The 13,892-nt window shown below is 45.5% G+C and overlaps 3 protein-coding genes and 1 non-coding gene across 4 annotated transcripts; all 4 read right to left on the reverse strand.

Moving 5' to 3' along the window:
- Positions 1-38: 38 nt before the first annotated feature.
- On the reverse strand, positions 39-6,132 carry LOC1275301 (cationic amino acid transporter 4). Its single transcript, XM_061659545.1, has 4 exons — positions 5,647-6,132; positions 5,178-5,421; positions 2,791-4,293; positions 39-2,709 (listed from the first exon to the last, which is right to left on the reverse strand). The coding sequence occupies exons 2-4, from the start codon at positions 5,317-5,319 to the stop codon at positions 2,312-2,314; spliced, it is 2,043 nt and encodes a 680-aa protein (XP_061515529.1). The 5' UTR covers positions 5,320-5,421; positions 5,647-6,132; the 3' UTR covers positions 39-2,311.
- A 31-nt stretch (positions 6,133-6,163) lies between these two features.
- On the reverse strand, positions 6,164-8,022 carry LOC1275302 (lipoyl synthase, mitochondrial). The gene is made up of 5 exons (XM_314540.5): positions 7,866-8,022; positions 7,374-7,724; positions 6,983-7,197; positions 6,626-6,900; positions 6,164-6,557 (listed from the first exon to the last, which is right to left on the reverse strand). Exons 1-5 carry the CDS (start codon positions 7,926-7,928, stop codon positions 6,265-6,267), a joined length of 1,197 nt encoding a protein of 398 aa, XP_314540.5. The 5' UTR covers positions 7,929-8,022; the 3' UTR covers positions 6,164-6,264.
- A 535-nt stretch (positions 8,023-8,557) lies between these two features.
- Trnaa-cgc (transfer RNA alanine (anticodon CGC)) lies at positions 8,558-8,629 on the reverse strand. The gene has a single exon. It is a non-coding gene; the product is annotated as a tRNA-Ala (tRNA).
- Positions 8,630-8,705: 76 nt separating this feature from the next.
- Positions 8,706-13,684, reverse strand: LOC3291119 (uncharacterized). The gene is made up of 3 exons (XM_061659528.1): positions 13,592-13,684; positions 12,679-13,526; positions 8,706-12,606 (listed from the first exon to the last, which is right to left on the reverse strand). The coding sequence occupies exons 2-3, from the start codon at positions 13,199-13,201 to the stop codon at positions 8,777-8,779; spliced, it is 4,353 nt and encodes a 1,450-aa protein (XP_061515512.1). The 5' UTR covers positions 13,202-13,526; positions 13,592-13,684; the 3' UTR covers positions 8,706-8,776.
- Positions 13,685-13,892: the final 208 nt, after the last annotated feature.

Raw genomic sequence — 13,892 nt, forward strand, 5'->3', positions numbered from 1 at the left:
AATATCAATTTAAGCAAAACAATTTACAAAACGGAAAGTATATAGTTAAATTCGTCATATGTGTGTATACTTTATTGTTCTTATGGTGGTTTGTATGATTATTTATTTCATGTTTGTTCCATACAGTTATCCATTATAAGTTCTGTAGCAGCTTCCTTACACGTTGTAATGAATATGTTTTAAGAGAAAAAACCCTAGATTAAATAAAACCTGGTTTAACCAATACCAAGAAATGAAATGTAGTCGCCGCTACTAATTGATCTTAGTATATTACAGTGATGGCAGGCTAAAGTCGGACACCTTATATTTTAACCCATCTTCTCTGACTTCGAGACTCTTTGGTCAGTTCTTTAAATCATGTATCTCGGAATATTGTCTTCATACATTTATGAGAATACTTTTTAGCTATGCTGCTGCACAAAATCAGGCCAATATTGTATACAATCTAGCGAAATCATACAGAAAGTTATTATTTTTTTTATTTATAAAGTTAACTCAAAATTCGACCGTCGATTTCGTAGATAAAATGGCTACGAATCTAAGCAATATTAAATATATTTTTTCTATAATTATAACTAAAGTTAATTGTCAGTAGCCTTAAACAATAGGCTGTATTGGTGCTTTATGTGCGTATTAAATAACCTAAGGCATGATTTTGTACCTGAGTATTACCAAATACCGTCCTCACTGATATGTGAAGGCAGTATTCCGATACATGCTTTTAAGAATTGTCCAGGAAGCTGCAAACTTAGTAATCCTGAATAAAAAATGGGTGTCCGATATAGGGTGACCGCCACTGTATATGTGTCATATGAGAGCATAACGCTACTACATAAAACATTATGGCCAATTAGTACACAGTGTAGTAGTATCTACTTCCTTTTGGGTGTATAATGGTTTCCTTGTTGTATTGTGATACGGATATCATAATCGCATTTGTGCTTTTCAAGTTCCATGTGGCTATTGCATCTACCTGCATGTGGTTAAATATCCCATTAACGACGGTTTGGTGATTTATCTTATCGAATTTTCTACCGAATAAGGTATATATGAATATGTACTCTTCATTGACTGTGCATTGATTTCTACTTTAGATGTTGTTCAGTTATAAATATACATACTGCCGATTACGGCTTGCGTTACTAAATCGTGTACCAGCGGTATAGTACTTGTATTGTAAGTGGTATTTTTTATACTCTAACGGTTCATCGGCCAAAATGAAGGAAAACAACGAAACCCAAAAGGCAACTCCATCGAAAGCCTTTGCAATGGTTATTTTATGTTTTGCTCTTACACAGCTGAGCGATGATGATGAGGAGAAACTAGTGGAATGGTTATGGTTTTGAAATTACCCGTTTTAAAGTTTGTGTCTTTCGTTTTTCAAACACGTAGGTAGCTAAAGCGTACAAAATTCGGTGGTTGAAGTGTATCATAGATAACGCCATGGTAGGTTAAGTAGTAAAGGAACTAGAAAGGCTTTACAATCGTTTGTGCTGTTGATTTTTTTTTCTCGAGGTAGAAAAATAATGTTTTCACAAAAAAAAATCCTGCAGATAACTTCATGTTAGGCATTACCGTTTCATTCCTGTCCCTTAGTTTTTCTGTTAAACTTTCTGGAAGAAAATTTTAAACTATCGTAGAGGAAACGAATTAACCAAACTCCCACGGCTAGCGCAACAAAAAACACAGCGCGTTACACTTATTTTACGCAGACACATTTGTTTGTTTCCTAAGGCAATCTGTTAGTAGCATAATATCTAATACTGTGCAAATAGGAAATAGGTTGGAACCCATTTCGTAGAATATTTACTGTTAAACATCGCTTCGTCTCAATCCACAGAGCTTGGTAGACCGGTGTACAAAGTGAATATATTAAATAATACGCAACAATAGAGCTCTATAGTACAAAGGTGTGGCGTTCCTTTACTCTGGGGACAAATCGGAGGAGAAATAGACTCTTTGGTAGATAGCTTCGTTCTAAAAATGTTAACAAACCTGTACCTATAAGTTCTGCACTGATGATATCCCTATATTTGACAGTGTACTTGCGATTTGGACCGTTTTTTTTTTTGTTAGGTTGATAGCCTTCAATACGAATGTTCCGTCCCTGTCGTTTGGCTGCGGGGCTCGGAATAAATATAAAAATCAACGGAAATACCCATAACACAATGCATGACTCTCATCTTCATCTTCGGATAGAAGTGACTCACTGCTCAGATAATTGAAACTTATCCTCAACACATGCCACATGCAGTGCAACAGGGGCGAAGGAATGGAGGAAGAAAGGAACTGGATTCTGTCGGATTCTTATTTAAGAATCTTCATCATCGTCATCATCCACGATCGCCTGCCTGTCGCCGGCCGTCTTTCGACTAATTCTGCCCTTGATTATCTTAGTAACCGTTACCTTAGTGCCACCGCCGAGGGCCGTGCTGGTGGAGCCCCAGCCACGGATCGCTTCGCTGGTAGACATCAGCATAGAGTAGGACGTGCCGAGCTCACCCTCCTTGCTGTTATGGATACCGTACAAGAAGTACACCAGCATACCGATGGACAGCCAGATGAAAAAGCGCAACCAGGTCAGGAAGCTCAGATGCACCATCAGCTCGATGTTGCAGAAGATGCTCAATGCTGGGATGTACGGTACGAACGGTACCTTGAACTGCAATCCGCGAGTATTCTGATGATGAGCCGAAATTACAACAACACCTAAGCGAGAGCAAAAACAACAAAAAAACTGTTAAACATCTGTAGCTCCTTTTACGCCCCTGTATGCAGTCCCCAACTTACATGCAACGAGACAGAAAAGGAGAAAACCATAAAGGCCTAATGCCCACCAGGTTCCGTTGTACAGCTCATCCCAGGAGTTCTCCAGCTGGAAGCAAACCGCTACGCTTAGCACACAGAACATTAACACCGCACCGGAACAGGCCACGCCCGGTTCACAACGACCCAGCACGGGCTCTAACCAGCGAAACTGGGGCCTTAACCGTCCGGCCAGAGCAATCTCGATCATCTCACTCGTTGGCGACGATGGATCGATGGTACTGGACTGGGACGAAGAATCAATGCCACCACCTGGGGCACCCGGTGCCCCGCTACCAGGCAGTGTCGGCCCACCGTCTTCCTCATCCGTGCCGGGTGTATCGGGCGCAAGGTGAACGGTTTCCTCTACCGATATCGGCCGGTAGCGCAGTACGATAACACTAGCCGACACAATCGTGTAGGCCAGCAGCGTACCGATCGACATAAACTCTACCAGCTTTTCCAGATCGAACAGCAGCGCCAACAGTGCACTACAGATACCAGACAGGGCGAGATTCAGCAGCGGTACCTGCGTCTTCGTATTCACCTTGCCGAAGCAGGAAAACAGCAATCCATCGCTTGCCATCGCGTACAGGCAGCGGGGCAGCGCAAAGAGCGATCCAAGCAGCGTCGTCGTCATACCGCAGATGGCTCCAGTGGAGATCGCATACTTGGCCCACGTGATGCCGCGCATACCGAACGCATCCGGCAGCGCTGCCGCCGGGTTAATTTCGTTGTAGGGAATCATCAGCGTTAGGGCCGCACTGACCAGCACGTACCCGACCGTCACCACGCACAGCGACAGGATGGTGGCGAGCGGTATGGAAAAGCTCGGGTTTTTCGCCTCCTCACCGGACGTTGCGATACTGTCGAATCCCACGAACGCGTAGAAACAGGTGGCCGCACCGGCTAGCACACCGCCGAACCCATACGGCATGAAGCCCTGCTCTGGTAGTGACCAGTTGTCGGGCGACGCATACCAGAAGCCCAACACCACAACCAGCGCCATCACGACCACATTGACCGTCGTCAGGATGCTGTTTATCATGGCCGTTGCCTTAACGCCGGCCGCCAGCGCGACCGCATAGCTGATGCACACGAAGAACGCTAGAAAGTCGGGATACTTGGCCAGCAGCTGCTCGTGCATCTCGCCCGTAATTTCCATCGTGATGTTGGCGACGATGTTGCCCAGCATCGAGTCAACGTACCCGCTCCAGGCACGGGCCACCGAGGCAGCCCCCAGCATATGCTCCAGGATTATATTCCAGCCGATGACGAACGCCCAAAACTCGCCAATAGAAACGTACGTGTAGACGTAGGCCGAGCCAGCCTTCGGGACGCGGGTTCCAAATTCCGCATAGCACAGGGCGGCCAGCAGCGACACCAGCCCGGCCAGGATAAACGAAAGCACGATCGCTGGACCGGCCATCTCGCGTGCCACGGTTCCGGTGAGCACATAGATTCCAGCGCCGACCATATGACCGATACCTACAATGAAAGTGTAATGGCATAGAGAAGAGAGATAAAAACGTTAAATTTTTTGGAAAGTTTAATTAAACATCCAAGCAGCCATATGGTAGATGTGCTGGGAGCGGAAAGAGCGGCGAGTAGCTCGGATCTCTTTCGAAGAGGAATCCCCCTTTCATTTACTATAGTTTTATTTGGGTTATTTGAATTTTGTTAGGATATTTTACAAATAACCTATAAAAGGCCTATTTGTATATTACCAGTGTCAGTGTGTATTGTTTGATTTTGATACTTTCCTTAAAGGATATTGCTTCCATATGTTTTTGATTTTTTCACCTGAAACATATCTTCCACTCATACTCCAATCCTAAATCCTGATTCCAGACGTGACCAATAAATTAAATACTAACTGATTACTATTATTTCCCCCATATCCTAAGGGCGAGGTCAGGTTGCGATTTTACTTGATATGCCTTTTAGCTGCTTTTTTTTTAAACTAAAAAAAGACACTCTCTCCAACATGATACAGGAAAAACAAATTAAAAAGAAGCTAAAAATGGAGGCAGACAAATGCAAAAATAGTCTACAGAACAATTCTGGTAAACAAAAAGAGGATGTAAACAAACACAACTACCACCTGTTTACTTTGACGTAACGCAGGATGTTTGTACGTCGTCCTTTTTTTCTCTCTTTCTCTCCTCTCAATAGTGTGCTGGAATGTTTGTTAGTGTGGAGTGTACATGTGTGCAAGTGTGTTAGTGTGTGTGTGTGTGCTTATGTGTGAACCAACGCAATAACATTGTTCGAACCTAATTATCCTTTCGTGCGCTTTTGTCCTCCCCCCTTTTCGATGCGAAATCACCTGAAAAGCGGAAATTTTACTTAAAACGCTAAATTTTGCTTACCCAGCAGCGTGATGTCGAATGTGTTTAAACATCTATTCAGCGGAGTTTCCATCAGATCCGCCGGAAGCTGCTTGGTGCGGTTCATCTTGGTGCAGAGACCGGACATGACGTGCCCCAGGATCATTCTTCTGGCGCTGGGCATCGTGTCACGTCCGTCAGCCAAAAGGGTTTGCCAAATTACGATTCAAATTTCACCCGAAGCCACCCACCCAGTGCACCGTATCCGGTTGCGAGCCGCAAAATCCTGCCATATGGAACGAAATGGGACGAAAGGGTAAAGCAACATGTTTTCGTTTATTTTACTACTACATCCTATATCATGCTTTTTTTTAGCAAATTTCAATTGAACAAAACGCAACACTTCACAATACATTTACTAAAAGTCACTGAACGTGATAAGTAATGGGGTATTTTTTGCATCCCCTTCGGTATGTTATCACTTGTTGAGGGCAGAAATGCATATGCGTACCTGTGAAAATGATTAGCGCGATGTGATGCTTGCTGTAGATACACTGCTAGCAAAAGGTACAGATTGTCGATAAATAACTAACACACACGGCTCGCTTGCACTCCGCAACAATCTCTTACGACTCCTCCCTGCGAGCAGCTGGAAACTTGCCCTTCGCCCACTTTTGGACCTCCTACCGAGAAGGTAGCAGTACGGAGCAGGACGCGTTCGTGCTGCTGGCCACCTTTAAAGTCTGTTTGGATCTAACCCAACACACTCAGCGTAGTCTGGCACGGTGAGTGGCAACTTGTTCGATTTTTTGGACCGTTCCTTACCTTCTCGCACCCACACGCAACGGCGTGCGACGTGGATACGAACGTGGGGGCGGTCATGCGCAAACGCATCATCGTACCTTTTTGAAGGAGTTTTGCGACTCGGTGCTGCCCTAAAGGTGTGCTATTGGGATAGTGCAAGGCAAACAATCTCGAAGGCAGCATTCAGAGTAGTGAAGCCTTTTGAAAAAAAAAAACACAAGTCATTTAAGTCCTTACCAACAAAGAGTAACATTTATTACACTATACAGGCTTGCAAAGCATAACAATTTCATGTTGTGGTTTTATTTCGAACCCTCGAAAAGGTTTACGAATGTTTTGAATCTTGTGCCGATTCGGTACCTGCCTTGTTCGCGCTTCTTGCTGCCTCCTCTTCCTTAGCCCGGTTGCGCAGGATGCTAGTGATGAAGAACTCGCCTGCCTTGTATGAGCTGCGTACCAGCGGACCGCTGGCCGTGTACAGGAACCCGAGCTCATTGCCTCGCTCCTCCCAGTGTTTGAACTTTTCCGGCGTAACGTACTCAATCACCTTCAGATGCCGTTTGGTGGGCTGCATGTACTGACCAAGCGTAAGACAATCGACACCGACGGAACGTAGATCTAGAGGAGGGATGAAAAATATTGCACATGAAGATGGAAACAACCGGACACGTTGTGTATTAACCGACCTTTAAGCGTCTGTTCAACCTGCTCGTCCGTTTCACCCAATCCAAGCATGATAGAAGATTTGGTCATGAGATTCGGGTTGAACCGTTTTACGCTAGCCAAACACTCCAGACTTTGGCGGTAGCGCGCCCGGCGGTCGCGCACAAACGGGGTCAGCGCTTCCACCGTTTCGATGTTGTGCGCGTACACGTCCAGCCCGGACATTGCGACCGTTTCGATGCACTGCAGATCCCCACGGAAGTCTGGCGCTAGACATTCGACGAAAATGCGAGGATTCCTAAAACAAAAAAGAAACGCAAAAAACATGAAAATTTCAATGTTCAATTTAAAGAATTTAATTTTATCGTCTTATTGCTTACTGTTTCTTAATTTCTTTGATCGTCGCTGCAATGTGGTTCGAGCCTCCGTCCGGCAGATCATCGCGATCGACTGATGTGAGTACGATATAGTCCAAGCCCCACGATGCGATGGCCGTCGCCGTATTCATCGGCTCCGCCGGATCCAGTGGAGGTGGTGCCCGTGCCGTTTTTACGCTACAAAAGCGACATCCCCGGGTGCACGTGTCACCCATGAGCTAAAACACATTAAAAAGCACATCGCTTTAAAAGCCCTGTTGCTAGCAAGAACAGTAAATTTAAGATTCACTTTCATCCGTCCGTACGTACGTACGTCCAGAATTATTGATAACGCAGGGCGCCTAAGATGGATCGCTCCTTATCAGCAAGCAAAAGAAAACATTCCATCACTTACCATTATAGTAGCCGTCTGGGTACCATGTTCGCCACCACCCCAGCATTCTCCGATGTTGGGACATTTTGCTTCCTCGCACACCGTCGCAAGCTTTAGCTCCCGCAGCTGCTCCTTAATGCGGGTGAAGTCTTTACCCATCGGTATCTTCGTCTTGAGCCAGGGTGGCAAACGTAGCCGATCATTTTCGCCCTTCTCGCGGCGCAGCTTCCCTTCGTAGGCGGTCCAGTCCTCCTTGTTGTAGTCCGGATGTTGCACAAAGTCCTGGAAGTTGGGTCCACTCTCCAGTCGCTCGCGAATTTTCTCCAGCTGGTTGCTGGCACTGGCCGCACTGTGTTTACATTGCTGCGGGATCTTGAAGGACGGAACGGAAGGAGGACCGTATGTTATTACACGCGATGAAACTGTTTCATAATCGTCACTTTGTTGCGTTTTTTTCAATTCTCTTTGACTATTTCGGCTATGATTTTGCGGCTCTGTTTATCGAATACTTACAATTAGTGGAGCAAATTTTCCTTTTTGCAGTGTATTTCGCAACAGTGGTACACTGCTAGCCATCGCGAGAGAAAATTACAGAAAAACAAAACTGGATTGCAAGATTTGCTGTTGTTATGACACTAGATCGAACACAAATCGCCAGGTTGTATCATTCGATGCTTTCCCGAGCCATGATGGGTTTCAAAGCGAAGCACGTAAAACAACAAAACCAACAATTTTTTTATTTGTATTGAATATTGTGATGATATTTTATGTTACAACAAATATTTAACTTTGAAAAAGAAGCCTATCGATAGTTTACCCATCGAATAAATTTAACATGCTTTCTCGTTCGACCTGAAAAATGATCAAACCTGCCAGACAAGGGAAAAAAGCATGTCGATTTTCTTCCTACAGTTATTTCGTTGGATTTTATGTTTGGAAAAGAAACCAATATTTCCACAAATCATTAGTATTTGGCAATCAAATACACTCTGTTTCGCTGACAATTTGTGATTTGTTAATGAAAAATTAGAAGACAAAAATTATCTCATGATTTTCCAATTCTGCGTACAGAATAGTTCAAATTGACACCTTCATGTTGCGATAGATTATTAAGAAAAATTGCTTATTTACGCGTTCGCATTGTAAAACAGAAACATCGTTCACCATAATCGCCTCCAGGTACATCAAAAGATGAAAAAAAGATATGGAGATGCCGGGGATTGAACCCGGGACTTCTCACATGCGAAGCGAGCGCTCTACCACTGAGCTACATCCCCGTTGTGAAGGGAGGGCGTCTAGAGCCGATCGGGTGCCCAAGCACAACCACAGCTGATTAGAATAGGAACGTCAAACTTCTATTTCCAACGCGAATCATTTTATTTTTATTATCAGTTCTTTCAAATGTACTTCATTTGTATGTTGCTTCAATTATTTCCATCCTCACCACTATCTCCCGCAATCATATCCGCTGTTTTACCATCATCGTCCACCAAATCCGTGGGAAAGTGTAGTTTCTTCACCAAATACTCAACCATTCTGGGCCGTTTTTCGATGGTAAATTTGTGCAGCAGCGTTGCATTACGATGCTGTTGGAACCGATAATTATATGCACTCTGCAGCCTAGCGCCACGCTGTATCAGCTGCTCAGCGATCGTCAAATGTTCAGCTTCCAGTGCGACTACCAGTGGTGTGCGGCGAAATTTGTCTTCCGCCTCATGATCAACCTGCGCATCGTCCAACAGCAGTTTCGAGATGTTGGTCAAATTGTTCAGTGCCGCCATGTGCAAACAATTCATGCCGAGAATGTTCTTTGCATTACGATCTGCACCCCGTTCGAGCAGCAATTGTGCCATAGAGCGATCGTTCGAAATTACCGCTATCATTAGTGGGCTGCGCTGTAGGAAGTCCGTCGCGGACAGGTAGTCCGGCTGACGATCTATGAGCAGCTTTAAAATATCTCTCTTTCCGAGCAGACAGGCATGCAGCACGTGCTCTGGTCGTACCGTTACTCCAGCGGTTGTTAGCAAATAGTTGATCTGGTACGACGTTTGATCAGTATCGATCGCAATACTTAAGGCTGATCGTTTATCTTTTGTGATCGTATTTACGTCAAGATGCGGAATCGATAGAACCAGCGATAGGATGCTCCGTTTCCCACCATGCACGGCACAGTGCCAGGCCGTGTAGTTGTTTTCATTTTGAAACAAACCATTCGCACCATTCTGCAGCAGCAGTTGCGCTGCTTCATAGTGTCCCGTAGCGCATGCAACCATAAAGGGAGTGAAACAATATTCGCTACTGATGGAATCGACCGAAAAGTTTCGATCTATGTTATCATTCGCCAACAGGTAGCGTAGAAAGTGTATCCTGTTTAAACGAGCCGCTAGATGAAGCAGTTCTCCTCGCTGTACATCGTACCCGAATTGCAGGTGCAGCGTCAAGAACAATTCATAATTATTCTCCTCAATGGCTGCCCGGAGTGGATTGTTAAGGAAAGCGTCCATCTGGGCAGCTACGATTCGACCTATGTCTGCTGGAAATCGGTCCAGTAGCTGGCAACCGTTACGCATCGCTACAGTTTGCACGACTTTCGGCTCAATCCAAGGATCCGCACCGTGATCGAGTAGCATTTCCGCGATCACGTCGTCATGGTATCGAACAGCGATCAGCAATGGGAGATCACCGAATGCATTCTTTGCTTTCAGCAGGTTCTTATACCGCAGCATCACAAACTGCAACAGCTCCAAATCTCCACGTAAAACCGCCCAATGAAGAACCGTGTTACCTAGGTGATCTTTCAAATCCAGAAACCATTCCGATGGCAATAAGCGTAAAAGCTGTTGTACAAAAGTGGCAGAATGTCGCACGAAAATGGAGGACAGTTCCGTGCTCATTAACTGTTTCATTGCATCCTCGCTTGTTTTTTGCCATAGCGCCTGTACCGCATCAATCAATCCGTACTTTAATGCCAATCGAGCACAGAACACCTGCGGGCTGCCGATCAGTATTTCTATCTTTTTGATGAGCTCCGTGTCGTGGAAATAGTTTATTAGAAGATAGAAAAGGTTCAACCCGTTCGGCCGATAGTCCAGCAGTTGAGCTATAAAGCGGTCCGGATTCCCTTCCAGCGCTACCGACACTACTTCCCGATCGAGACACGTACGGCTCATGAGCAGCAGATTGGCCACGTTTGATTCCGGCTCCCGAAGCCGCTGCTCTAAGGTATGCGTGTGAAAGTTGGTGACGATTCCGAAAAACTCTTCCTGCTCCATTGTCCATTCGGTTTGTCGTTGAAATATTTCTGCAAATTGTGCCAGCTCATTAACAGCTCTCGGTTGTCCCTTACACGGTGCCACTTTATCCGTTGCAGTACCATACAATTTCAACCGATTTTCAACTAAGTAGCGTGCATTTTGTACAACCGCCTTGGTGCAGGGCGTAAGCGTATCGTACGCTAGAAAGTCATGAGCCAAATAGTTTCGCAGGTTTCGCCCCGTTATCACTGGTACGGTCATCGCTAGGTCGCTCATGTTGTCACGAAACACGCTCAAGTTGCAAACTATTTCAGCAGCTTCCAGTAGGCAGTACTCCAGCGCTTGTTCATCCGTCTGGGAAGCTAAGCTGCCCGTCAAACGGTCGGAATGGCTTAAAATTTGCTCCATAGTGTCAAGCAGCCCGTCAAACATTCGCTGAAGCACTTGTTCGTCTGTTTTGCGAAGGTTCTTCAATCGCTCCAACACATCCCGCACATTGTCCTGCCGGCCTGCACGGCGATCCTTCACTATCTCTTTCAACACCCGGTACTTGTTATCTAGCACAAACACATTCTGGTAGTAGCTTTTGGCTAGGCGACGGTTTACGAACTGCACGTACTCGTCGTCGTCGAGCGGAAGGTTAAGCGATTGCATCGTTTTTACCGTCACATCCAATGCTACATCGGATCGCTGCTCGGTACGGCCTAGCAGCGTATCCAACCCACTGAACTGTTCCTTAGCCAGCCGGGTCCAGATGGCGCCCCACATGTAGCGTCGCGTTTCGTCCGTTTCACCCATTTGTAGATGCGCCAACAGCTCCCGAGCGTACATCAAATCCGTTTTCTGCACCAGCTTGTGGCGCTTGGCAAGTTCGGTGCGGGATAGTATCCAGTCGGCGATTTGTCGTACGCGCTCCAGTGACGACGACGGTTGGCGGATATAACTTTCCAGCAGGAAAAAATCATCGATCGTGCGCCCAAGCGTCGCGTTCTCTGCGCGTATCACATCGATGCGGAGCTGTAGCTCTTTGCCGATGTACTCCAGATCGGTTCGGGTGGCCGTGTTAAGCAGCTCGGAGGGCTTCGAAGAGTCCAGCATGTGCTGTATCAGCAGCTTAGCTTCGGTCAGCTGCTCGGGGCGGAACGTTTCTATCAGTTTGCCTTTGAATTCCGTGCCAACGAAAGCGATGTAGCTGCGCAGTGCTTCGATCGTTTTGAAGCTCTTCAAGTACGCCAAATAGCGGCGGTAAATGAGTAGATTCTGTTGCGTCTGTGTGTACACAAACCACCGGCGAGCTTCTCGTAGGTTAGTTTCTATTTTCTGAAACACCAACCCGATCTGATCGCAGCTTTCTGCTTCCAGTTCTAGTTTGGCAAGCGAATAGCCATGGCTAAAGAATTGCCTCAAATCTTTCGTTCGCTCGGCCAGCACTTCCGACGTGATCAGCTGCAGGATGCGATCGAGTTTTACCGTGATGTTGGGCGACTCGCGCGTACTTTTGATCATCTCTCCGATCACTTGCAGTGTGCGTTTAATCGCCCGTATACGTACCGGCGAGGGAATGGGCCGGTGCATGTGCGGAGGATCACTGCAGGCATCTTCCCTTATGCCGTCGATGTACTTGAGCACCTTGCGGATGGAAAAGTGTTGCTTCATGATGTAGTATGTTTCGTACAATTCTTTAAACGTTGCTCTCGATCGCTTTCGATGATCCCAATCGATAGTTTTCTCATACTGAGCTTTTAGCGCTTGCTGCACTGGCAGTGGCAATTTTTCAAAAGGAATATCCTTTGTTAGGCTCTCCAATGTGGAGAGATTAAGACTGTTTAACTGTATCTGTATGTAGGTGCGAATGCGTTTCGGCACACTAGAGAGCTGCTTTCCGGCAGCAGAATGCCATACTTGTTGAACATATCGTACGTAACATTGCAGATCGATCGCCGGCTTCTGTTCATTGGTCAAGGCATTTCGAATCAGTTTTAAAAAGCGAATCAGTCGTTCTAAAATAAAAGGAAGAAATGCATCATCATTATGTAACATATTTGCGCACGCTTTTCCAAACACTCACTTACCTATATCGATGGTAAAGGCGTAAATTTCGAACCCATTGATCGCTTGACCCGTAACCAGCTTTAAGAACACGGCAATACAAAACTGCATCTGCAGCAGTGGCAGCTTGCGTAGATGTGTTTTCAGAAAGAACACATGCGCGTAAACATGTCGCAGACGAAGCACCAGCAGATCATCCACATCTGTGTACGAGTCCACCTGGTGCTGGCACACAATCAGATCAATGCACTTCACCATGTGCGCAATGCGCTGCTGCGCTACATCCGTGCTCTTGGTGGTGGAGCTGCTTTCGCCACCTTGATAAGCAATTGCAGCGTTCCGATAGCTTGCCTTCACCAGCTCGTACTCGACAAAGTGTATCATTTCGTCCGATAAGGGTATGTTACGATGTTTCAATTCGGCGTACGCACGAGACAATTGCGCATGACAATCCGCATCGTTGCAGTTGTGCGTAAAAATCTCCTTTAATTGATCAACGTTTCCACCGAGAATAGCCGTTTGCATTGTTTTGTACATTGTAGCCATTTGAAATTGACACGTGTTGAGGTGATTGGTTCCTTTAAATCACAAGCTTCTGTCCGTTACAGATCGCACTCAAACCACGACTGCGCACAGTTTATTGGGTTTTGAAACGGCGTGATATCAGCGGCTTTGCGACTTGGGTTTGTTTGCATTGGAATCGATGTATGAATTATCTAGCGACACACATTATCTGGCGAGATATCGAGCCGGATGCTACTTGCTGATGCGTGCTTGTTCGATTGCCATGATTGCATTCTTTAGGTGCTTTCAACTTGTTTGTCATGGTTTGAAAGAGTTTATGCTGAACAAAGAAATATCCTTACATGATCTACGGTTTATGATTAACAAAAATCAATAAAACGATAGATAACAAAAAAAAACAATTATTCTTACCTAAGGCATAAAATAACCGGGAATCACTAAGGTTCGGGTTTCCCTGCCGGCTATAGCACTTACACACACTGTAACACTGGGCACTAAAATAACAAACGATGAATCATCATCGAGGGTCTTGTTTTGATAGGATCACTATGGCACAACGATTGGTCAAAATTTTAAATTAAATATTAAATTTGTTAGTTAGTGCGGTTTTATAAATTCCATAAAAGCTGTTCCAATGTGAATTAAAAACTGTTTAATTTAACACTTACCACCCTTCCGTAATAATCAAGTGATATGAAGTATTAACTTTAAA

This window comes from Anopheles gambiae, chromosome 3, assembly GCF_943734735.2.
Source record: "Anopheles gambiae chromosome 3, idAnoGambNW_F1_1, whole genome shotgun sequence".
Classification (NCBI taxonomy): domain Eukaryota; kingdom Metazoa; phylum Arthropoda; class Insecta; order Diptera; family Culicidae; genus Anopheles; species Anopheles gambiae.

Bases quoted from the DNA above. Each gene is read 5' to 3' on its own strand.
- LOC1275301 (XM_061659545.1), bottom strand. From the start codon at position 5,319: ATGCCCAGCGCCAGAAGAATGATCCTGGGGCACGTCATGTCCGGTCTC. The intron at 4,294-5,177 runs GTAAGCAAAATT...CTTTCATTGTAG, and splicing joins ATTCGACATCACGCTGCTGG to GTATCGGTCATATGGTCGGC. The intron at 2,710-2,790 runs GTAAGTTGGGGA...GCTCTCGCTTAG, and splicing joins CCTTTTCTGTCTCGTTGCAT to GTGTTGTTGTAATTTCGGCT.
- LOC1275302 (XM_314540.5), bottom strand. From the start codon at position 7,928: ATGGCTAGCAGTGTACCACTGTTGCGAAATACACTGCAAAAAGGAAAA. The intron at 7,725-7,865 runs GTAAGTATTCGA...CCGTCCTTCAAG, and splicing joins GAAAATTTGCTCCACTAATT to ATCCCGCAGCAATGTAAACA. The intron at 7,198-7,373 runs GTAAGTGATGGA...AATGTGTTTTAG, and splicing joins CCCAGACGGCTACTATAATG to CTCATGGGTGACACGTGCAC.
- LOC3291119 (XM_061659528.1), bottom strand. From the start codon at position 13,201: ATGGCTACAATGTACAAAACAATGCAAACGGCTATTCTCGGTGGAAAC. The intron at 12,607-12,678 runs GTAAGTGAGTGT...CTTTTATTTTAG, and splicing joins CGCCTTTACCATCGATATAG to AACGACTGATTCGCTTTTTA.